This window comes from Neofelis nebulosa, chromosome 2 (genome assembly GCF_028018385.1).
Source record: "Neofelis nebulosa isolate mNeoNeb1 chromosome 2, mNeoNeb1.pri, whole genome shotgun sequence".
Lineage (NCBI taxonomy): Eukaryota > Metazoa > Chordata > Mammalia > Carnivora > Felidae > Neofelis > Neofelis nebulosa.
The window spans coordinates 202,527,366-202,552,246 of NC_080783.1; the positions used below are offsets into that span (position 1 = coordinate 202,527,366).

The following is a 24,881-nucleotide window of genomic DNA, read 5'->3' on the forward strand; positions in this document are numbered from 1 at the left end:
ACGATAGTTCAAGCTTTTAACTTTTCCTAAGAAGAAGATAGTGACTACCTGAATAAATAAAATAAAATAAAATAAAATAAAATAAAATAAAATAAAATAAAATAGAAATAAAATAGTTGACTGATTCAGCCTTGTGTTTAATCTCTGACAAATGCACCAAAGGAAGTTCAGTGGAGGGGATGCCCGGGTGGCTCAGTCGGTTAAGCATCCAACTTTGGCTCAGGTCATGATCTTGTGGTTCGTGGGTTCGAGCCCCATATCGGGCTCTGTGCTGACAGCTCAGAGCCTGGAGCCTGCTTCGGATTCTGTGCTTCCTTCTCCCTCTGCCCCTCCCCCCTTTCAAAAATGAATAAACTTAAAACCAAAAAAAAGGAAGTTTAGTGGGAACATGTATCTTCTGCAACACCATTCTTACAGACTAGGTGAAACAAACACTTCAGTGACCCCTTATGGACCTTCCAACCATGCAGCTTGTAACTGAGGATCAGAGGCTCTGCACTGCCAGCCCCCCTCCCCTGCTGATGTTTTCCCTGTCCTACTGCATCTGAGTCAAGATTTGCTCCTTCTGCCAGCCCCCATTCTCTAGGGCCGATGGGTGATCACCTGGAGACTGCCAAGGTCCCCTCAGATACCAAGGTCTGGCCCCAAACAGCTTGTAGCTGACTCTCTGCGTCCCTTAACACGCACCAGGTACGCTCATCCCAGTGAGCTGCTCTAGGTGTAGATGCCACTTTCCTGCCCTCTGCCCTGGCTTCCTGCAGGAAGAAAGACACACCGTGCTGGGCTTAGAGCTACGGCGGCCCAGATTTTAACAGTGGGAATTTGGGAGATGGGACGGGAGCACAGACATGGAGGCGGAAAACTGAACAAGGAACCGGGAAGAAGAATCCAGTTTGGTCATACAATACAGGGTACACAGAAGGGAGACACTGGAAAGATCAGCAACCTGGTCCGAGGCCAGACTGGCGAGGATGTTGTTAGTTTGGAATCTACCCTCAGCTTCTGCTGAGGTGCTAAGATTTCTAGGAACAGAGCTCTGAGGACTCCTGGGTAGAGAAAGCCTGGCCAGGATCCCCAAAGGGGCTGCTAAAGAGTCAGGACAGTCAGTACTTCTGCTGGAACTTTGGTTTCCTCACTTTAAAAACTGCACCAGTAACGTCAGTATCTTACCTTCTTGTACTACATAGAATCTATGTCAAGGATGCCTGACGTGGTAAGAACTCAGTAAATGTTTGCGGTTATGATTCGCAGGTATATGACAGAACTCTTAATAGTCGTCCTTGAACACGTCCCCCCTCACCCCAGAAAACAGCAGAACTCTCCCCCCCAGCTGCCCAGGCCAAAGCCTAGATGTCTTGGTTCCTGGTAACATTAATATTTGTATTCATTTGTTTTATCCTCCAGGATACATAAGAGTTTCAGACTTACATCATCAACATGATCACTAACAAAAACCTCTTAAATAATGTTTAAATTTCCTTTTGGTTTGTACTATCCTTAGAATACATCCCCCTAAAGATGTACGGTAGAGAACTATGTTTGGGTTACGTAACTTGAATTATTTTCTCTATGGGTTATATTATTGACTTAGAGTTACTTTCATTTGTTTCTGTTTTCACATTTCTTTTTCCCCATCTCGGTCCACTCAGCCCTCCCCCTCCCTACATCACTCCCCCCCTACCCCCACCCCCCGCCTCGAAGCACATTTTCTCACCTGGACTACTGTAGGAGCTTGGTCCTTGACTCCTGCCTCCCTGAAAATCCTGAGTGATTTTTACAAAATGTAAATCGGATCCTGTCAGTCCTTTGATCGAAATTCTTCAGTTGCGGTGCCATTGCCCACAAGGCTCTATATAACCAGAGGCCTGACTCCCTCCCAGCCTGCCCCACACCCTTCTCTCTCACGCAGGCTGGCCTGTCTGTTCTTCCACGACCCAAACTTGATAACCTCCGTATCCTTGCACTGCTGTTCCTTTTGTAGAGAATAATTCCTTACCCTCAGATTTTCACACATTTGGCTACTTCTCATCTTTTATATCATGGCATAAAAACCACCTCCTCAGAAAGGACTTCCTTGGCTGCTCCATTCAGGATCTCTTGCTTTCTTTATTACTAGCACACCACTCTACTTTCTTTGTGGCTTTATCACAATCTGAAATAATCTTACATATTTGTTTACTAGGTTATTATCTTCCTCAAGTAAGATTATAAGCTCCACGAAGGTAGGGACTCTCTAGTACCTGACTTATACTAGGCACTAGAGAAGAATGCAATGAATGAAATTGAGTCCTCTGACAGCCATGTGGGAAAGCATCTCAGAAACCCGAAATTATATAAAAGGGTTCTGAACAGCCAAACCAGAGATAAGAATATCCATACGCAAAAGCTCATGCACCAGGAATTCTCTGGGCTTCAGAGACCGTTTACTCTTACTTCATAGACATATTTCTAACAAGCTTGACTGACTGGTTTCCTTGCCTATAGCTGATTTAAATCAGTAACTAGGAAGAGAAGGTGGGATGCTGCCAAAATTAGCCTCTTGACTGGTAAAAAAAAAGATGGAAGATGTACAAAAGCATACAAGAAATCCCAAAGCCAAGTATTTGGGGAGCATCTAACTTGGGCAAACAGTCCCCCCTTCAAGGGCATCGCTGTCCAAGGAAGTGTTTCAAGACGGCAGTTGCCATTATCATTATTAGCATCACTAGAATGTGATTATTCTAATCATCATCATCGTTAGCAAGGGCCTGGTAGATAGGTGTCAAGGATTATGTACAAGACACATTTCAGAAAGTTTCCCATCAAAAAAGGATAGAACAACAAAAAGGATAGACACAAATTTTGGTTCTTAAAGGAGCTTTGGTCATGTAGAAAATTCTGATACTCCTTCCCCACCGAGGGTGGATAATTGAGACTGTTGTTTTTCCTTTTACTTCAACAGAACTTCCTCTTTCAATTCCTCATATTCTGAGAACACTGACGAAGCATATGACCAAAGCTTCATGATTTGACGGACTTATTCCAGGAATTCTGGACTTGGGATTCACGGACAGGTTCTAGGGGTTATGCGAACTAAGTGTTTCAGTGATAGGTAGGATCCTACGCAAAATGCCACATGGTGGGTGTGATCTATGCAACTTTTCTAGGGAGATGGTCTACGGTTTTCATCAGATTCTCCAAGAGGATTAAGAAGCCTTGACTTAACATCATTGTTTCCTCCTGGCCATTATCTCTCTAGACTCCAGCACCAGCACCAGCTAAGGGTTCCAAAATCTGTGGCCTGGAGACAGTTACTCTGCCCCTCTCTTTCCATACTTGGAAAATGAAGACACCAAACCTGTGGGATTGCTGGAAGGGTTCAATGAGAAAACTTCCGCGAAAACAACGAAGTGCCTCAGGAGACCCTCAAAGTTAGCTGCCATCATCACACACACTCCCATTATGATTATTAAGAACTCTCATCAGATGCCGGCGACTCTGCCTCCGAATAAAACCTGTTTCAAGATCTGGTGATCAAAGCCGAACTTCAACTCTTGGCAGAACACAATTTTGTCTAATAGAAAGACAGTGCTATCTTGTCCTTAATCCCTTCTGGAAGAGGCTTGAATCTCGCATACTCCCACTTCTACAATCTTTGATTAGCTTAATACCGTCAGGGAATAACGGACAAGCTCCCTGAGAAGCCTTTCCTGGGTTTCTGTGGCAAAGAGACTAAAGATGTGTAAGTTGAATCCCAGTTCCGTCTCTTATTGGTTATGTGTCCTTAACAAAATAATTTCGATGGATTCACTTGCACGAGTGGGGCCGATAATACCTACGTCACTGGGATCTTGGGGGCATGCAACGAGATGGTACCTATAAAATGTTCACAGTGCCTGACCACAGTAAATAGGTTGTAGCTACTATCGTCACTAACACGCTTAGTAGCAAGTGCCTTGTGTAAGTTGTAGGTGGTCAATCAATGCTAACCTTTTCTTCTCTCACATCCAGTCAGACCAGCCCTGAGCTCTTACCTGGAGCATGCTATGGTTCATCTGGTACTGCAGGAGGGCCTCACAGAGGTTCCAAAATGTGTATTCCGGCCACAGAACGGGTTGGAACACCAAGCAGGAGTGGGAGGTCTGGTAAGCGGGGGAAGGAAGACAGTATAGTTTAGTAGCAGGTTGCTGGAACACCCTCTGGGTCAGGCTTCCAAAGGAGCGGGCTGAGCATGACCCAGGAGCCCGGAGATGAGCTGACACAGGCACCTTGAGCTGCCGCTGCCTCCGCTGCCAGCCCCAATTTACCTCACTCGTGGGGAGGGGTCATCTGAGGCACCTGCCTGCAGCGAGGCAGAACTAAAGCAAGACTAGATCAACATTCCCACCAGGATTTTTCTAAGAGCCAATTTTAGGACGATGAAATAACATCTGGATTATGTTATTGGCTCTTGGCCCTTAGAGGTCATCTGGGAGACATGTTGTCTGATAAAAGTCAGCAACGAACAAATGGTAGCTGCTGTTGTTATTTTTAAGTAGCAGAGCAGGGCACAGTGGTTAAGATCATGGGCTCTGGGGCCAGACTGCCTGGCTTTGGATCCTAGCTCCACCATTTACCATCCATTTGACCTGAGGCAAGTTACTTAACCTCTCTGGGCCTCAGTCTCCTTGACTGTAAGACTGGGTAATAAGAATACCTGGTTTTTACAGTACTGTGAAACTTAAACGAGATCGTGTACGTAAAACAGACTACAGAGCTGGGTGAACTTTAATAATAATCACTGATAGACGAATCCCTTTTGGAACATCTTGACAGCCACTGCTTGATCCCCTCAGTAGTGAGGAATTCAGTGCCTCAAGAGGGACAACTTGAGTTGTCAGACAGCTTGTTATGCAAAACCAATGTCACCTTCCTTGGAACTTCTACCAAGGTCTCCGGTCTTTTCTCTGGAACAAGTTTGTTTCTTCTTCAAAGCGACATTCTTTCAAATATTTGAAGGCTAGATTACAGCTGCCTGTTATTTGTCCTCAAGGTTGCAATGACTTGTTCAGTTTGCCTTTGCCAACTATAAATTTGAAGACAGCAGGGATTATTTCTGACGTGGCCACTGCCATATTCCCAGCACAAAGGAGGAACTCTATTTTTTTCCGAGGGAATAAACTGTCACCATGCCTCCCTTTTTCAGACCACTATCCTTCACTCATTCCTTATATATGACATGAGTTCCAGATTCCTTGCCATCCAGGTTGACAGGCTCTGTTAAGTCCTCCAGTTTACCAATGCAGTCTTTTAAAACTCAGTGCCCAGGAGTAAACTTTCCAGACATGATCTGACCAGCAGAGTAGACCACAGAAACGTAAGCTGCACATGCTTTCTTTCAATAAAGCCAAAGGCTGAAAGTATCTTCAGTAGCTAAATCATTTAAGACTATAGTCCATTAAAATTTCTGGAACTTGCTTCTAAGTGGAGCCCCTCCAACCTCTCCTTGAACAAGGACTTCCTACAGGCATGTGCCACTTAGGGGCCAAGTTAACAGACGATGGGGATTTTCCAGCAAACGCAAACTGATTTGGCTGTGAGCTTTAGGGGGGACCACTTACACTGGGGTAATGGAGCTGAGAGGCAACAGCAGGCCCCTAAGAAAGAGTCCGTATGGAGTTTATATTCCTTGTGGACTGTGCTTGCATAGACGTGGACATTAGTCTGAAGGAGACAGATGAGGAACTGCTCGAACCCAACGCAAGGTTCCAGCTCAGAGGCGCTGAAGTAACTGTTAGATTGCCAGGGCAGCAGCTTATGCTCAGGGACAGGGCAGAAGTCCAGTGCTTTGAACAGGGGCACAAGTGAGGTCTGCACCACAGCTGGATAGCCTTGATTTTCCTCTAGGCTCTTTAGACAGCAAGAACCACCCAGGCTGGCAAAGCCAGGGACAGATGAGGAAGGGACAGCAAATGTTCCCAGGCACAGTCTGGATACACTTCTCCAGATTCCCCCAACCCCACAACCCCCGTTCTCTGGTATTAGCACAGCTTGGGGTGGGGATGAGCCCCACTTAATCCGCCCTGTGGGCACAGTCACGGCTTTCAGGCTGACATAAACACAACGGTGGTTGCAAACGACTTACCTGCCAGAGCAAGAAGTCGCTGAGCCTCACTTCCCCAGAAGTCCGGATCAAGATGTCAGGGTGAGGGGAGTGGTTGGTATAGAGGCACTTATCAAGCAGAGACTCAGAAATATCACTAAGGTGAGTGAGGAAGAGACAAAGATAAGCACACATCTCTTTCTGGATTATTCTCGTGGTGAACTCATACTAAAGGCTTCCCAGTTTATAGAACACCATTAGCCAATACAAGCAGAAGGACCCTAACATCCAAATGAATGCATGATTTGAATCCTCACAACTACACAAAGTATTTCTATCTTCATTTTATAGATAGGGAAACTGAGGCTAAGAAAAAATAAATAACTTGCTCAAGGTTATTTCACTACAGGCCTAAAATCGGATGCACCTATGAGACTACGTCCTTCACTTAAAACGTCTTGTTTTTTAAAATGCACATATCTGACCCTGCAATTTGATGCAATACTAACACAACTATTTTTAATAAGTATGAATCTAAATGCACTGATTGGGAAAGATGTCTCAGATCTAACGTTGAAAAAAGCAAGCCTCAGAAAATACACAATGCAGAAAACATATGCACACACTCAAATACTCACATATATGAATCTATGTATCTACAAAGAAAAAGTTTAGAAAGACACACACCATATTATTAATAGTGATCACTTCTGGAAGGTTGGATAAGAAGGAAAGACTATCTTTACGTACTTTTGTTATTGTTGGAATTTATTATAAAGAATATCTTTTAAAACTTTTAAGTCATATGGGCCCTGAAACACCGCAAAAAATCCACATTACTTAGGATTTAAAAGAACAGCAATACGCCCACCCCTCCTGTGTTTGTTAGAGCTACTTTCTCAAGCAGACATTTAGAAAGGAGATGGAATGGAGACAGAATGGGGACCGCCACTATGGAAAGAGGGTATTTGCAAGGCTGGTGTCTGCTGGGTCCAAGAACACTGCTTACTGGTCCTTGCCAAGCACCAAGAGGCAGAATTTGGAATCTCTAAGTGGTAAGACTTGTATCTTGGGAAGGGTCTAGCAAATAAAATTTCTTAGTGGGAAGATTCTTCCAGGAGCAGGGTGAAAAAGAGAGATCTGGGCAGAGTATGTAAAACAAGACTCTGCACTTACCAGCAGTGTGCCTTTGGGTAAGTCATTTCATCTCTCAGAGAGAGTGTTGCAAATCAGAGGGAGCTTTTTTTTTTTTTTTTTTTTTTTGGTAACATTATATGGGAAACGATATTCACTTATGACTTGCAAAACGAAGGGCTCTAATTCAGATTTCCTTGATAATCTGATAGTCCTGTCTTAGCAGCATGGTCTTAATCCTCTAATTAAGAAACTTGAGACGCTGTATAATCCAGGTAATTTCTCTACTCCCTTATCTTTGAAATGGGCAAATCTGTCTTACCTACTTATAGGTTGTTTTAAGGGTCAAATGAAATGAAATACATTTTTTTAGAAAGTGATCTCTAGACCCAATGTGGGGCTCAAGCCCACGACCCTGAGTCACATGCTCAACTGACTGAGCTAGCCAGGTTCCCCGAGAAGTCATCTCTATTAAATAAAGTAAAATACCAACTTTCACCTATAAAATTAGAGTAGTTCACATTAAAGAAAAAAAAAAAAAAAGCTTGACAAGAATAAGGCGAAATGGACACATCCAGACCCAAATCTGGAAGAAGCCATCTAAAATGCTGACAAGAGTTAAGTTTATAGATTTCGTTGGAGTCTTATTTGTAATAAGGAGAAATTAAAAACATCCTACCTAACCAACAACTAGAATGATTAAGTAAATTAAAGCAAGATATATTCTGCGGCCATTAAAAATAACTTGAAAAATTATTGAAAACATGAGGCACGTGGGGCGCCCGGGTGGCTTAGTCAGTTAAGTGACCAGCTTAGGCTCAGGTCATGATCTCATGGCTTGTAGGTTCAAGCCCCGCGTCGAGTTCTGTGCTGACAGCTCAGAGCCTGGAGCCTCTTGGGATTCTGTGTCTCCCTCTCTCTCTGCCCCTCCCCCGCTCATGCTCTATCCCTCTCTCTCAAAAATAAACATTAAAAAGACAAACAGGCATGGAAAAGGGCTCATATTACAACATCAAGTGAACACAGCATGATTCGGGTTGCAAAGTGTTCAGTGTGATTTCTTTGGTTATAAATACTTATGTCATTACTAGATTTGTGTTCTAAAAAGATGACTCTGGCTTAACCTCCAACCATAGCTGATCACTACTTTTGTCAGCACCAGCTTGTGCCCTGTGCATCCATTACTGTGGTACACAGCACCGTGGATTACTCATTTGTGTACACGAACCACACTGTGGAGCTGCTTGAGGGCAAGCCCCTTGACACACGCATCTCTGTATTCTTGCTCTTCCAGCATAGGACCCTCTTGGGACAGAGACTCCATACGTGTTTGAATAAATGAATGAATGAATCACTGAAAACAGATCTCAGAAATAAACACATGTTGGTTTTCGGAATGTGAGGAGCTTATAGGCTAAAAAAGTTTTTGAGGGGCGCCTGGGTGGCTCTGTCAGTTAAGCCTCTGACTTCAGCTCAGGTCATGATCTCACAGCTGGGGAGTTTGAGCCCTGCGTCGGGCCCTGTGCTGACAGCTCAGAGCCTGGAGCCTGCTTTGGAGTCTGGGTCTTCCTCTCTGCCCCTCCTCAGCTTGTGCGCTTCCTCTCTCTCTCAATAATAAGTAAATAAACTTAAATCAAACAAATTTTTAAAAGTAAAGACTAAAAATAACTTTTTTTTTATGACGTACCTGCAAACACCCCAGAACCCCTCACAAGTAGTAGACATTGTCACAGTTTGATGGGAAAAATCAACTCCGTTGATTAAACTCACACACAAATACTTAAGCATACAGGAAGAGCTAGAAAGACATATTTAAAATCAAAGTATTGCCAGGAACATTGGAGTGGGATCCTGGAAGATCTAAATTTTCACCTTTATATATCTAGTAGTTTGCAAATCTCTGAACATGTATGGCCTTTGTAAAAGTATGTGTGTACCGGGGCTCTGATCGGCCCAGTGTGAGTAGAACACCAAGCCTTCTAAGGTTGTAGCCTCCTTACCCTGGTGACCCTGCCCAGCCCATGCCATGTCTGCTTGACTAATCCCATGTAGGTAAGTTACTAAGCCATGCAGGGCAAAGAAAACAAATACGGGAAAACTTATGGGGCAAGAAGAAGAGGATAAAGGTCAGCGATTATAGCAATATGTTCTGAGTATCAATACACTGAACTAGGAGGCAAGATCAGGTTCTAGTTCGGGGCGTGAACACATACAAATCTACTTGCTAAATAGCATTCTTTCTTTGCAGCGTAAACGTTTGTCTCTTTATTTATTTTTTAAGTTTATTTATTTTGAGAGAGAGAGAGAGAGAGAGAGAGAGAGAGAGAGAGAGAGAGAGAGACTATGCAAGTGAGCAGGGGAGGGGAGGAGAGAGAAAGAGAGAAAATCCCAAGCAGGCTCTGAGCTGTCAGCACAAAGTCCCAAGTGGGGTTTGAACTCACGAACTGCGAGATCATGACCTGAGCCACAACCAAGAGTCGGATGCTTAACTGACTGAGTCACCCAGGTGCCCCAACATTTGTCTCTTTAAATGAAACATTCACTGTAAAACACAGTAATACTGTGAACAACTATGAAATCACCCCACAAGTCAAGAATTAGAAAATTACAATGCACGTGCATCTACTCACACATCCTTCTTCTTCTTACAGATCTCATCTTCCTGCCTGCCCTCTGCCAACTTAACCAGCATTTTCATTTTTTTCCCCCCAACAGTTCATTTTCAATCCACGACCTAATTGACCTCTCTACAGGCTTCGACCCCGTTGCTCCCACCAATGCTCCCACCCTCCCAACCTGCACCAACCAATTCCCTCTTCTCTTGGCTTCTGTAATACTGACTGCCTGGTTTTCTTCCTGCCTTTCTGGCGGCTCATCTTCTTTTCTCCTTAAGGCTCACTCTCCTCTACCCAGACAGCAGAGCTTAGAGTTTCTCGGAACTGCATTCTCAGCCCTCTCTCCTTCTCACTCTAGACTCTCCTCAATGTACTCATGCCCTCTTTGCTTCGGTTACCAACTGCTCACAGATGACCTCCACACTGATATGTCCAGTCCCCATCCCTCCTCACAACTGTCGATCTGAGAGCTATGTTCTACATCTACCATATATCCCAAATCACGCTGCTGACCTTCCTCCTCATACTGGATCTGCCCTCGGGGGTCTGTGGCACAGGAAGGGCACCACTCTGCACTGTTCCAGAAGTCAAAAACCCTGCAGTCACTCATAACACATCCTTTCCCCAGACCCAGTCCATTAAGGCCTCTCGATTTTATCTATAACACTTCATGCAGTCGATTCGACCTCTTCCTCCTCCTCCTCCTCCTCCTCCTCCACCCGCCCCCCCCCCCCCCAGTTCCATTCCGGGTAATCTATACCCAAATTATTCTAACAGCCTTTCTGCAACTGACAAACTCCTCACATTACCTCTTCTGTCCCCAGTTACTGCTTTTCCTTCCTTCTTTCACGACTTATTTCCTTGGCAAAGCCTTTCCTACCAGGTCTATTCCTCTTGCTATAAATTCTTTTTGTACTATACGCCAATGCTCATATAGCGTTTATCACCATTATAATTGTATATGAATGTGCAAAATAGATTATTGTCTGTTTCCTTTACAAGAGCTCCTTGAGAACAGGAAATATGTATTTTTATTCTTACCACTGTACTCCCTCTGTACAACAATGTGCTCGGCTTTTATGTGGCACTTTTAAAATGTTTGTTGAGTGAATAAATGACTGATTGAATGAATGAACTATGTGGCACAGAAAGACCACCCAGCTGTTAGAAAGGAAAAGGATTTATAGAATAATGTTAAAATCTGTCTCCTTATGGGGCACCTGGGTGGCTCAGTCTATTAAGTGTCTGACTTGATTTTTGCTCAAGTCATGATCTCATGGGTTCGTGAGATCAAGCCCTGAGTCGGGCTCTGTGCTGACAGTGCAGATCCTGCTTGGGATTCTCTCTCTCCCTCTCTCTCTGCCCCTTCCCTGCTCTCTTGCACACATTCATTCTCTCTCTCTCTCTTGCTCAAAACAAACAAACATTTAAAAAAAAAAAACCAAGAAACAGAAAAACACCAAAAAGCCCCCACAAAAACCCTATTTCCTTTTCTTCTAATTCTATTCTCCCTGAGCAACTTTTTGATTTTTAATTAAGTTTCCCAGGTAAATCAAATTATCCCCAAGAAGGGAATCCAGAAAATTCCTGGGTCCCAAGATCCCAGATGCTAGAGGTAAAGGACAAGAACTCTGGAATCAGACAGCATTAGAAAGGAGTCACCTCTGGCGCTGACCGGCAGACTAGCCTGGGGGAAGGTCACTCTAATGCTCGGCTCAGTTTTCTCATCTATAAAATGGAGTAAAACACTCAAAGCTCTCACACAGGGGATTAATGACTGAATGAAATACAGCACATTACACACTGCCTGGGTTCTTTCTGCTGTTATTTTATTCTTGCTCTTATTAGTTTATTAATATTATTACCAAAAGTTACACTAATAATAACATGAGAGGGACCAAGTGGCTAGATGACTTCCAGCTCTAGAAATTAGGATCTCACATGTTATTTATGAGGAATAATATTCTTTTCGAAAAATACCTGAGTCTTGCGTGAAACTGTAATATGAAGAGACCTAAGGACTATACCCCCCAACAAGCTGTGTTCCTGAAAAATCATTCTAGGAAAAACACTGCCAAAGGGCCAGGAGGATGTCTTTTTCTTCTTCTTCTTCTTTTTTTTTTTCTAAAGATTTTATTTTTAAGTAATATCTACACCTATGTGGGGCTTGAACTCACAACCCTGAGATCAAGAGTCTCATGCTCTACGAAGTCAGCCAGCCAGGCGCCCCATGGAGGCCTATTTTTTTTTTTTTTAATTCCAGTACAGTTAACACACAGTGTTATATTAGCTATATATATATATATAGCTTATATATATATATATTAGATATATATAGCTTATATATATATATATATTAGCTATAACAGTGTTATATTAGCTAAAGGTGTAAGAACATCATTTTTTAGTGAATGCCTCGGACGTGCTATCCGTTATACCATTTTTCTGGGGCTTCTTAGTGTTTGGTGAACACAGAAATTCTGAAGTGAGCTATAACAAGCCAATCCTAAACTCTATGGGGGGGGGGGGCAGGGGGGGCAGGTGAATCATGCCCCAAATCTGTCCACATGTATCCCCGATTTGACTCCTGGCCCAAGTACATGGCGCGGGAAGTACACGCCTGGTTTCCCTACCAGTTACCACGCTAAACAACTAAGGGTACCTGGGGTCCAGCAGGCCTTGCTCCACTCCCCAGGCCATCTCTCTCACAGCATTACTGATCTCATGACGGGACGTGTATGCAAAGCAGACATTGAGGAAACACCTGAGAAAGGAAGACGAGAATAATTTAGCAGAGGACAGGGACTAAGGACTGGAGTCACTGCTTGCGGGGCACCGCTTCCCCGCAAGAGCAAAAAATACCAAATGGCAATCATGGCTATCACTGAAAGGTGAGATGATGAATTGTGTTTTCCACGTTTTCTTAGAATGACCATGTCATTAGTTTTGTAACAAGGTGAACACTAAATGACACATACGAGCCTCCCTCCTACTGCCAACCAGCTTTCAGAGGATGTAATCTACTGTGATATTAGCACAAGCAAAGTAGAATACGAGGCAAATCTCATGCAAACTAATCCACTGCCAAACACATATTACAATCCAAAGGCACACATAATGAAGTCTGGATTACTGAACTCTCCTCGCCTCTGCACCTGCGTGACCTCCCAATATCAACCTATTCATGGGTTAAAGGAGTGGAACAGGAAAAAAATTTCTTCAAGGATCTGTTTTCAGAGACAGGGATACAGTGTAGACAAAGGTGGGGTATCAGGTCCTGGCAAGTCCGGGCCGGTCCTCAAGAACCCTGATCCAGAGCTCAAGGCCATATCCACAGCTCATCCACTCTATAGCCCTCATTTCCGCCCTGTCCTCTGACAAGTAAAATAATAATTATTATTATGTACATGTGCATATGTAAACATACATGTATATGTATATCTTGCGGGGGGATAGACACATGAAGGAAGAGAATGAAAAACTACGTATGTGCACATGTAACATGGTATTAAGGACCATCTCTGGGCTGTGCAGCAGATGGAGGAAGTCTCTAAGCATCTCAAACCCCTCTTTGCCTCTTGTACCAAATGCACACCCAGAAAGACCCAGCACGTCTCTTTAAAGGTAGCAGGGAGTCCAAGATGGATACAGGTCCCTCAGAGGAAATCTGAACACTTACTTGTTGTAGTTCTTGGTGGCCTGTACCGCCTGTGCAATCAGCTCCTGGAGATCCAAGGGCAACAAATGCAGATCGCCCAGGACCCGGATGCATACCCCATGCTTCTGCAGTTTCTCCCTGGTCAGGAAAAGGAGGTGGGGTTGGAACAGAGAGCCTGTGGAGCTGGAAAACTGATGACACTCACCTCCCGGTTTCTAAGTGCTTTCCTGTGTGTGTCAAGCACTGTTCTATGCAGTATTCTGTGCAGTATTTCACTGCATCCCCTCCACGACTCTGACAGGAGTTCAGCACATTCCCCATTCTCCAGCAGGAAACTGAGGCTCAGGCACGATAGTCAGAGACTGCCCAAGGTCAAACGGCCATCAAGCGCGGTATCAGAAAGAACTGAGTCTGTCTGGGGTGCCCAGGTGGCTCAGTCGGTTAAGCGTCTGACTCCATTTCGGCTCAGGTCACAATCTCCCATTTTGAGAATCTGAGCCCCGCGTCGGGCTCTGCGCGGACAGTGAGGAGCCTGCTTGGGAGTCTCTCTCTCCCCCCAGCCCCTCTCTCTCAAAACAAATATAAATAAACTTAAAAAAATAATTGGAAAAGAAACCCAGGTCTGTCTGATTTGAGAACCCGAACCCAAATTCTTTACCACACATCACACCACTTCATGTGTCCTTGTGGGCAAGTTGCATTTTATGTACTTAGTCCCATTTTGACAGGAGAATAAATTCAAGGGGAGGAGCTGTATTATTCATTACTTCTGTACCTTCTGGTGAAATATGTTAATAACAGCAACATCTAACATTAAGTTTATGTTTACTAAGTGCCAGATGTTGGTCTAAGTGCTTCACACGCATCACACATCCCACCCTTACCCCAACCTTTGAGGCAGAGACCACTATCATTCCCCTTTTATTGACGAGGAAACTGAGGCACAGGGAGGTTAGGTTATTTGCTCAACCCCAGACAGCTGGTGGGTGGAAAGCTGAATTTGAACCTAGGGAGTCTGGTTCCAGGGCCTGTCCTCTTCATCATGGCATTTCACTGCCTCCATACCATAATTCCCAAACTCTGCACAGTGAGCATGAATTCAGTTACCCAACCAGCTTCCCTCACCTGGGGATGCTATGGAGAAACTCAATGACTAGCGTTTGGAAAATGGGAACTTAATAGCAAGAAGTATACTGTAAGGTGGGGTATCAGGCATGTCCTGGAGAACCCTGATCCAGAGTGCAAGGCCACACCTTAACAGCTTATCCACTCTATAACCCTCATCACTTTTCTTCGAGGGTGAAGCAAGATCTAACCACCTATTTTTGAGAATCCACTGAAGCGGCCACAGACAGGTGACTTGAGTGACATCTATAGGGAAGGAGAGGCAAAAGCCCTGGCAAGGAGCCAGCAGATCTGGGTTCCCAACCCGGTTCTGCCGTGAGCTTGCTGTGTGACCATGGGTAAGTCTTTCACTTCTGTTCATTCTAGGGTTGTTTCCCAACTGATGAAACTGAATTAGGTCAGTGGTTTTCCCAACCTTCTTTTCGCTAAGAGCTCTTTCTTCATAATAAGTGTTACTCAGAAGCCCAATATATACGACAAGTAAAATGCCAACCGGCACCCTGTGCCCTATTCCCTCTGGCTTCTTTGTATACCCACTGCTCAGAACTCTGAGGTTCTGGGGCACATTGTTGGAAAGCCACTGTTAAAATCTCTTCTTGTTCTGTCCAGGACTTTAGAACCTAAGACTGTTTCCTCTACTGCTGAATGAAGACAGTGACCTCAGTAACTCCTCTACCTCCGTGTATTTTGATCTTTCAGGAACTGTAAGATTACTTCCTGTGTTTCGGACGTCAGCGTAGTAGACCACAGCTCAGCTCTGGAGTTGGAAAGATCTTGTCTGTCTTGGCTCTGCCTATCCAATAGCTGTGTGACCCAGCAGGCAAACCTAAGCTTCTCTGGTTTTTACTTTCCTCCTCGCTACAATTGGGATGATAATATTTGTCTCATAGGATAATGTGAATATGAAATGAGAATACATGTTAGGCTCAGGACCTAGCACATAGTATAAGCACTTTAAAAAGGTGAAATTAGGGACACCTAATTCCGTGTGGCTCAGTAGGTTAAGCGTCCAACTTCAGCTCAGGTCATGATCTCACGATCCATGAGATCAAGCCCTACACCAGGCTCTGTACTGCCAGCTCAGAGCCTGGAGTCCGCTTTGGATTCTGTGTCTCCCTCTCTCTCTGCCCCTCCCCTGCTCACGCTCTGTTCTCTCCCCCCTCAAAAATGAGTAAACTTAAAAAAAATTTTTTTAAAGGTGAAATTACTGTGAATAACAGAAGAATCTGAACCACCCCCAGCCCCTTGGGTGGGAACTCTGAGCCACACAGGCTCTGCTGGGGACCAGGAAGCAATGTCTCTGGCTGAGTCTCATCATCCAATATGGACAGAGAAGCCCGGCCACCCTCCCACCACCAGACCCAGACAGGGACAGAGATGACAAAACTGTTTAGGCCCAGCTCCACTGGTCCTCTAGGCTCTCTATTCTCTCCCTGGTCTTGGTATGGGAGGAGCTGGGCAGAAAAGGGCTGTTATGAAGATTCTGGGACAGTCCTGGCTGGAAAGGCTTCCATGCTTTCAAGCAGATAATCTCCATCAAACTTCTTCTCTGCCCCTGTCTGGCATTGCTCCCTAAGTAAGCTTAAACTTCATGACAGCTAAGAATCGTACTGACTCTTCCCGGTAAAGACCTCTTAGACATCATCTGTCCCTTCCAAGAGAACATGCACAGCAATATAGTAACTTTTCAGGGATGACTACGTGGCAGAAAAGGACTTTTTCAATGTTTCTCTCATGCTACTCCCTGATCACGGTTTATCGGTCATGGGGTAGAAATCTGATGCAAGTGGGGTATTAATTAAGGGCTTTAGTTCATTCTGGGCTGCTGTCTTGAAGCAGAGAAAGGTGGAATGCAGAGAGAAGGAAGAGGCGCTATCTAATGGATTTCAATTCCTGGTTTCAGTTTTGCCTGAGGCTGGCTATACTCATCCTTGCATTTTGTGAAATACCTCTATATCCTCAGATAATTAAATGCCCCCTTTAAAAAAGGGGGTGGTGGTGGTGGTGGTGGAGAAAAACTAGCTTGCCATCAAAGAGACCTGACTGGGGTGCCTGGGTGGCTCAGTCAGTTAAGCGTCTGACTCTCTGTTTCAGCTTAGGTCTTGATCTTGTAGTTTGTGAGATCGAGCCCCACATCAGGCTCTGCATTGACAGCATGAAGATGTTTGAGATTCTCTCTCCCTCTCTCTCTCTGCCTCTCCTCTACACACTCTTTCTCTCTCAAAATAAAATAAATGAACATAAAAAAAAAAAAAAAAGAGAGAGAGAGAGAGACCTGACTAACATTAAAAGGGTTTAGAGGTCCCTAAATAAGCCTCCGGTAAGAGCGTTGAGGGTCAGTGTGGGGCTGGAGGTGGTGTAAGAACACACTCCCCCATCCCATGGCATCTTACTGTTCTTCCATCAAGCGGCTGAACTTCTGCCGGGCCAGATCCATTAGCCCGTCTACCTCACTCTTGGAGCGTTTGAAGTTCTCAATGCTGAACGCGTAGACCGTCACCTCTAGGATGCCCAGGTTCAAACACCAGCGCAGAGTCTGAGAGGGAGAAGGCAAGGAGCTAGGATACAAGGAAGGGAAATAAGAGATGCCTCCGCCCCGACTCAGTGTTGGAGGTGAGAGGCAGACTCTTCTCCTCCCCAAACCAGGTAAAGCTAGGACAACACCAGTGTTTCTGTCAGAATAGCAAACCAAGTAAGTAGAAAGCCACCACTTGAGAATATGAAAAATGTGAACTTAGTGAGGAGTTGCTATGCTGGTGTTGTTGGTTTACTGGAAAGAACTCTTCACTGAGAGAGTTCTAGGTTCTAGTCTCAGACTCCACCATGCGCTTGCTATGTGACTGTAGGCAAATCATTTAACCTCTGTGGGCCTCAGTCTCCTTATCTGTAAAACAGGAGCACAGTCCATCCCTTGCAAGGTGGCTGAAGACCGATATAAAACACCAGGTTTTATTATTCTCGGCACAACTTCATTATTCCATTAGACTGAGAGGCTGATGAGTTCTAAGAATACAGGCAGCAAGTGCACAGCCGTGTAGCAGTGAAGTCTGCAAAGGGTTTTCGCATTCATTATTTCATTCGATTCTCCCAACAGCCCCTTGAGAATGTCATGACTGTTTTCATGCTTACTTTATAGATGAGAAAACCTGAGGCTCAGACAGTAGATGAAATGTGTCAGAAGGCCACAGCCCTACTATACGAGTCCGTTCTGTGAAGTTCTAGAACAGCAAGACCTCAACTCTAGTGACAGAAATCAGAACAGTGGCTGCCTGAAGAGGGGAAGAGGAAGTGGGACAGGGTTTGACTGGGAAGGGAGGGGCACAAGGAAACTTTCTGGAGAGGTGGAAATGTTCTGTCTTGACAGGGGTACAGATTAGACAGGTAAATGCAACTGTCAACCACAACCCCCCCCCCCCCCATTCTGTGCATTTCACCGGATGAAATTATACTTCAGTGAAAAGAGCAGTGAAACTCCTATGTAAAGCCGGGCCCCTGGGGCTGCTCTAATCCAGAGCCACTAAGGGCAGAGAGCGGACTAGAGCTGAGAACGGCAGTGTTGAGACAGGGAGCCTGTCTCCACAGGGGACACAGACATGCAATCAGAACTGAACTTGAAGAAACAAAGCAGAAGAGCTGCCTTTCTAATCCCTTAACACACATACATGAAATTCGTTGCCACCTTGGGAAAATGACCTGTGAGAGCTTCACACCGGAACAGGCTCAGGCTCTACACACCTTACAGGGAAGCCACCCTTCGGCTGGCACATCTGGATCAGAACCTACCACTGACTGGAGTCAATATAGCTGTTAATAATCACAACTTCAACTTTTTGAGCGCTGCCTTTATGCTAAGTCCTGTGCTACGTGCTTTTCACTGTGCCATTTTGTTTATTCCTCACATCATCTCTGGAGGTAGAGATTACTGCTGTTCTCATTTTACTGACGAAGAAACTGAGGCAAAGGGAAGCTGTGTAACCTGCTGCAGGCCACAGCGCCCGGAAGCGGCAGAGCAAGGGTTACAATGAGTTCTGAGCGACTCCAGACCGTAAGCTCCTCGGCGCTAGGCAAATCTGCCTCTTACTTAGTCGCAAAAGAGAAGCTGGGGTCAACAAACCAGAAGACCACCTCAGCGTGTTAGGAAGCCCCACAGCCACTCACTCAAGGCCAAAAATATCAATGCTCTGGCATCAGGCCATGTTCTTGTGCTGGGAAGCTGAGATCTGTCCAGACCGTATTTCCATTCTTCTTAAAGTCAGCTTCACAACAACAGACAATATTCCATTCTTCTTGTTAAATTTAACGTTTTCCAATTTACAACAGGTATTAAAACTGTAAAACGGGGCACGTGGGTGGCTCAGTCGGTTGAGCGACCAACTTCCGTTCAGGTCATGATCTCACAGTTCATGAGTTCAAGCTCCACATCGGGCTCGCTGCTGTCAGCACAGAGCCCATTTAGGATCCTCTCTCCCTCTCTCTCTCCCCTTCCCCTGCTGTGCTCGCTCAAAAACAAAAAACAAAAAACAAACATAACTGTAAAATGCCCATGACCTTTGCTTAGAGTGATGACTCGGGCTGTCTGGCACTTTTCCTAGTGTAAGCATTAAAAGGCCTCAGGCAAATCAGGATAGGTATAGTCACCCTACCTTTGTTCCAGAAATGTCACTTCAAAAATTTATTCTAAAATTGAACTGTTTAAGGGGCGCCTGGGTGGCTATGTCAGTTAAGCATCTGACTCTTGGTTTTGGCTCAGGTCATGATCTCACGGTTCGTGAGTTCGAGCCCCGCATCGGGCTCTGTGCTGACAGCGTGGAGCCTGTTTGGGATTCTCTCTCTCTCCTTCTCTCTCTGTCAAAACAAGTAAGCTTAAAAAAAAATTATTAAAAAAAATGAACTGTTATAATGTCTGGTAATAGTGGAACAGCTAAACAACTTATGTCAGATCCTTATGATAAAATATTCCACAGGCATTAAAACATATAGGTAGAAAACCTATGTATATACACCTAGAAAAGGACTTGCCAAAATCTCGTGTAAAACAAGGTTACCGAAGATACAGATGTCATTTTTATAAATGTTAAGTCACGTTAGAACATATTACAAGGACTGGGATGAGGCCCAGAAAACTATAAACTATTGATACACTAAGGTGTAAGGGAAGTCAATTTTGTTCTTGTTTCTAATATTTTGTGATGATTCACTCTGTAATTTGATTTCTGTTAATGCTGATATGAGACCCATAACAAGCAAGCAAGTGATAAAGAGCTATAAAAAAAGTACTCTCAAACCACAGCAAACTCAGCACCTGATTTTCTAGCTACAGTCCAGTTCTCCATAGACCGTTCCCTGCCACCCACACTCACCTCAGCCAGCTTGTTGAAGCCCTGTGAGTGGCCTTCCTGCCGCTCTACTTGGCACTTCTTGGCGTAGCGACGGTTTCCATCCATTATAAAGGCAACGTGTTTCGGCACTGGGCCTGCCTGGGAAGTGAGAAGACAAATGATCGGCACAGAGAGCCACGAAACCCCAAGCTGATAGGCTTGAGTTCTATGATAAAAGCCCCCTGAGGAAGGGAACTGGGTATTCTGTGCTTTGGCTCAATAAATGGGTATTAAGCACTTTTACTTATGCATGTATTTATTTATATGGAGCACTTACTATACGTCAAGTACTATGCTAGGCTTTTTATACTTCATCTAAGTTTTTTTGTTTTTTTTTTTTTCATATAAACCTATAAAGTAAATAGCAGTGTCTTCATTTCACAGGTGGGAAAAAAAAGTCTCAGAGAGGTCAAGTGACTTCCACAAGTCACACAGCTAAGAAAAGGCAAAGTGGGAATTCACACGGAGGTCCGTATGCTTTTAGAACTCATTTTTAACCACATGCTCCTGACCACCACTTTGGTTTCGTGTCTCCACCTGGCAGGCACAGGAACGATATTGATGGCTGTGGTCCAGTGCAAGGGTATCCTCCACAGAAAAGAGGAATTCACTCGATCCAATCGCTGCCACACAGGAATGGGGGCCCAACGTCACTGATCTTCCAATTACATAAGAGAAGCCAAGCATCAGGACTTGTATCAAAATGTAAATGTCAGGAGCCATTTCAAAGCAAACAAAAAAGACATTTTGGGGGCCAACAAAACTTCTTATCTGGCGTATAGCAGCCTTTAGTTGTCTATCACAGCAAAAATTCACTCCTTAGCCTAATTTCACTGGCCTTAGGGCCTCTTCACTGACTGCTTCCTTTGCACCTCTCCAACAGTTTTGGCTTTGTCCTCTACATGTAGGGGAAAAAAAAAAAAAAAATTTCCAGTCAAATCATGTAGTTTGTTCTTCCCAACAAGTGACTGCAGTAGTTCCCCAAAAAGATACTTTCTACTTGCTTGCCTGCTTGAGATCACTTGGCATGTGTGTTTGAGTGTGTATGTGGGGGAGAGGGGGGCGGGGGGAGGTTAGTATAAGGCTTTGCTGACTCGTAAATTCACTGCTACCCACTGCTTGACAGTCTGTGGTTGAAAGACAAAAATCAGGCTGGCTGGCTTAAATCTCAAACTTGTTATATGGACAAAATATAACATTGTTGAGATTCCTAGAGAAGAAGCAGAGGCAAGATTTGGGGAAGTAAGGGGGTGTAGAAACTGGAATGATCATAGTCCTCAAATGGCTGAAAACAGCCCCAGTAATAGCAGTAATTAAGAACTGCTAGACAGAGTGCTATTTTTGGTGTTATGTTTCCTTTCATCCAAAACAACTATATAAAGTCACAGGGTTAATACATGATACACTGGGACTTTTGGTCTGTTTGTCTGTCTCTAGAGCCCAAACTCTTAACCATCATTTTCTACTGCCACATCAAGGAAAGATTATTCTATCTACATCCAGAGAACAGTACAAGGAAAAATAGATCAAAGTTCCAAGTAACAAACGTCAAACTGTAAGGAAGACCTAACAGTCTATGATATTGGGAGGTCCTGGGGTTCTTGAAAGCATAAAAATTAGGACAATTACCTGCCAGAAACGTAGACCTGGAAGTTACCTTTCAATTCAGACTCTTCGGTTCCATTGCTAAATTCCACTTAACATCATGAATTACTACTCCATGTTAATAACAGGTTTTGACACAAGATTACCCAACTAACCAGCAGGCCAACTGGTGCTCACCTTTATGATGTTGGCACAGAACCGCTCCCAAAGTGACAACTCTCCTTCCTTGATCCATGACATAGCTCCTGCCCTGGCAGAGGATGAGCCCAGAACAAGAAGACACCAGCCCGGTAACCTTGGATAAACAAGAAAGAGAACAAATCACCAAAGCTTGCAAACAGCTTCAGATGACTGTGCAGAGTAGCCAGCATTAGGATCCAAAGACACTGGTCTAAGCCTATAACTCTTCACCACCCAGAGTTTATAGCGAATGAGACCTTTGGGGTAGAGGCCTTTCTCTAGTTCTGGCTTGGTGGACGTTGCTGCTATCCTCTTTTCCTTGGAAACCGCACCGACTTTTCTCGGACATCCAAGTCGCCTTCCTGCCACACCACAGTGCCTGCATCCTGATCCTTCCCCGCTTCTCCCTTCTCCATCCTCCCAGAGACCGTTTCTCATTCTGCGTTCCAACACACCAACCCCTTCAGGGGTTGCACCCGACACCTCCAACCTCAGAGGTCTCCCCATTATCATTCCCTCAATCATCTCCTCCACTAGCCCCTTTGTTTCTCCCACAGCCGCCCCCCACCCCCCGTCCCGCTCAGTCACCTCTCTCCTCTCTCGCTCACCGCTTAAACCCAGCACCTGCTCCACTCCACCCGGAACCTTCCGACTGCTCCAGTGGCTCGACACTTCCTCACGACGTGGCGCTGGAAGAATATGTCATCGCCGGGCGCTGGAACACGCCCCCTCCCGCCACCCAATGGGCGGTGTCGGGCCCTGCGCCTGCGGGCTTGGAGGAGGGGCGGTGCTAACGTTCCGGCCAAAAGTCGCACTCCCGGAGGCGGGGCGGGGAAGAGCTGCGCTCACGTGACCGAGTGGGGCGGGCGGGTTCCGGGCCACGTGCTTGGGGACCCGGCCGGGAAAGGCGGGGCCGAGATCGCCTCGGGGAGCGGAGAGGTCTGTATCTCTCCGCAGATCGGGAGGCCTCGGGCGGGCTCCCCTAAAGAGCGAGAATTCGGGGATCCCCATGCCGAAGCGCAAGGGCGTTACAGCCGCTGGTGGCAGTTTAGGACTGCTGAGGAATGAGTTTGGGCGGTGTCCCGCACGCTGGAAGGCCTAGAGACCTGGCCCATGTCTTTCAAATCCTGTATTTACTGTTTGCAGTTTTGTTTAGTGGATTTTAATCATTTGGCAAATTCCTAGTTCTAGTCAGTTTCACAGACCCACTTACTATCAATCCATTTTGTGCTGATTTAAAGCACTCATATTTTAAGATTTTCAGATTCTCAGGACCTACCCAGAGCAACTCAAAATGGGGTTGAGGCCAGAAAGCTCTGCTCTAAGAATGACTAATAAAATAAGTGAGAGGCCATCGATTAACCTTGATAGAAAAATCATAGGCATTAAGCTCCGTACCAAACCTTTAAGGAAAACTGTTGCAGGAATTTGAGCACTCACAAAAGGAACTGAGTTCAGTTTTCTGAAAATTAGAAAAGCAGGGGGAAAAAAAACCCCAACTTTACAATTTCCAAAGAACCTTGTAGTTTCTCACTTTGTAGTCTCATCCGAGGAACAAGGTAAGGAAGAGTTACTGCACTGGTAACTCCCAGTTCATCATGTGTCTGATGAAAGGGTTACTTTTAACACACATGATCAAAGAAAGCCCTAGAGATGAGTAACCCACCCATGAATAGTCTTAAGCTTTTCCATCCTTCCTGCTTTGCGTCCTGGGAGCTAAGTTTCAGCCTAGCTGATTACTTCAGTTTTGCAGAAGACCATTTGCTGAAGCCCTGTAATAGTTTGCTTTTAGCAGCTTCCATGGTCAGCTTTGACTTTTGGGCGTGAAATCTCTGGAGTGGATATGTAATTTCTTGGCCTTGTTCTGCTGTTTCCGTGCGCTTTGTGTAGTAAATGGCATGCCTCCAAGCAAGTTTTTTTCTTCTTAAATCCTTCCCTTGGGGGTGGGGGAACTAGATGTTTTAAAATACAATGTTCATTAGAAGGCTAGCACACTTGCACTCCAATAAAATGTTAACGTTTTTGTATAGCTAATCAGTGTTACTTCCTCTGGCCTCAATTTCCCTAGTTCCACATATTCCCCTCCCTGGGGTGCTACAGGGGGTTAATTAATTAAGATTTGTAAAAGGCTTTGAGGAGCAGGGGAGAAAGTATTAGGGTCTCATGCCCCAAGCCATGGCCCCATCCTTTCATCCCAGCCAGTGGCACAGGCAACCCCATTCTTATGCATGCCAAGCTCCTAATCCCCTCTTGAATGTGGCAGCTTCCAAGGAAAAGGACAAGAGGCCTTAACTAGAAACAAAAATCCACTATAATGAGGTGCTAAGAGGACTGAATTTTCAGGATTCATTTCTAACAAAATGGCTGAACAGGAAACTTAATGGTTCTTCTGTGACTTCTGAGTCCCAATCCAAGAAGGTGGGAATTATGGAAGAAAAACACCCTAAATATCCAACAAGAGGACAGTTTCAGTACCAATAACTTTTTATTCATTGGATTTTCCCAGGGTAAAAAGAGAAGGGAAAAGGGTCAGCATGTGTATTACAAAACAATAGCAAGTGGGGAAAGGAAGTACCCGGCACAGCAAAATCAACCACATAAACACCCCCCAGAGATGGAGTCACTAAAGCCCAAGGGGGGCTCAGTCTCCTGCAGTTCAGAAATGAGGGGAAGGGATCAGGGAAAGAACAGATAGGTACAAGCTTTCCTACCCCAACCCACCCCCATAAGTTCAAGATTTCACACAAAGCTTTGGTTTCTAGCGGTAAACATGGAGTTACATTCGTTCGTCTCCTATTAAACAATCTTGTGGCCACTTTGACATAAGTTTCTTGCACCTGCATAAAAGTTCCTGAGTGACTTGGATTATACATTCATCTTCCCTTTCTTGGTCTCCAGACCCTATTTCTACATGGAAGTCCCCCCTCATTGCTTTTGCTTCTCTCTACCCTAAGATTAGCGATTAAAGTAGGGTTGATCCATTCAAATACAAGTGTATTGCTATGAATCACATCAAGGAATGGTCTTGACACAAGATATTAGGAACAAGGGATGGAGTGTTTATAGCTTTTTCAGGGTTTAAAGGTATATGTGGGAGGGGGGCTGTTTTGGGGAGGGGGATAGGG

The 24,881-nt window shown here is 44.9% G+C and overlaps 1 protein-coding gene across 3 annotated transcripts in view; it reads right to left on the reverse strand.

The window, feature by feature from the left end:
• DHDDS (dehydrodolichyl diphosphate synthase subunit) overlaps positions 1–22,498 on the reverse strand; it is a 33,478-nt gene extending 10,980 nt beyond the window's left edge. For 2 of the 3 annotated variants that reach the window (XM_058718511.1, XM_058718509.1), the window contains exons 1-8: positions 22,365–22,498; positions 21,754–21,871; positions 19,954–20,070; positions 16,987–17,129; positions 13,490–13,606; positions 12,473–12,574; positions 6,104–6,218; positions 4,014–4,121 (exon numbers count right to left, since the gene is read on the reverse strand). In XM_058718511.1, coding sequence (XP_058574494.1) covers positions 4,014–4,121; positions 6,104–6,218; positions 12,473–12,574; positions 13,490–13,606; positions 16,987–17,129; positions 19,954–20,070; positions 21,754–21,816 — 765 coding nt within the window. In that variant the 5' untranslated portion in view covers positions 21,817–21,871; positions 22,365–22,498. Of the gene's footprint in view, positions 1–4,013; positions 4,122–6,103; positions 6,219–12,472; positions 12,575–13,489; positions 13,607–16,986; positions 17,130–19,953; positions 20,071–21,753; positions 21,872–22,344 lie in introns of all 3 variants that reach the window. The other variant, XM_058718510.1, reaches the window with a different exon arrangement.
• Between the last annotated feature and the right edge of the window lie 2,383 nt (positions 22,499–24,881).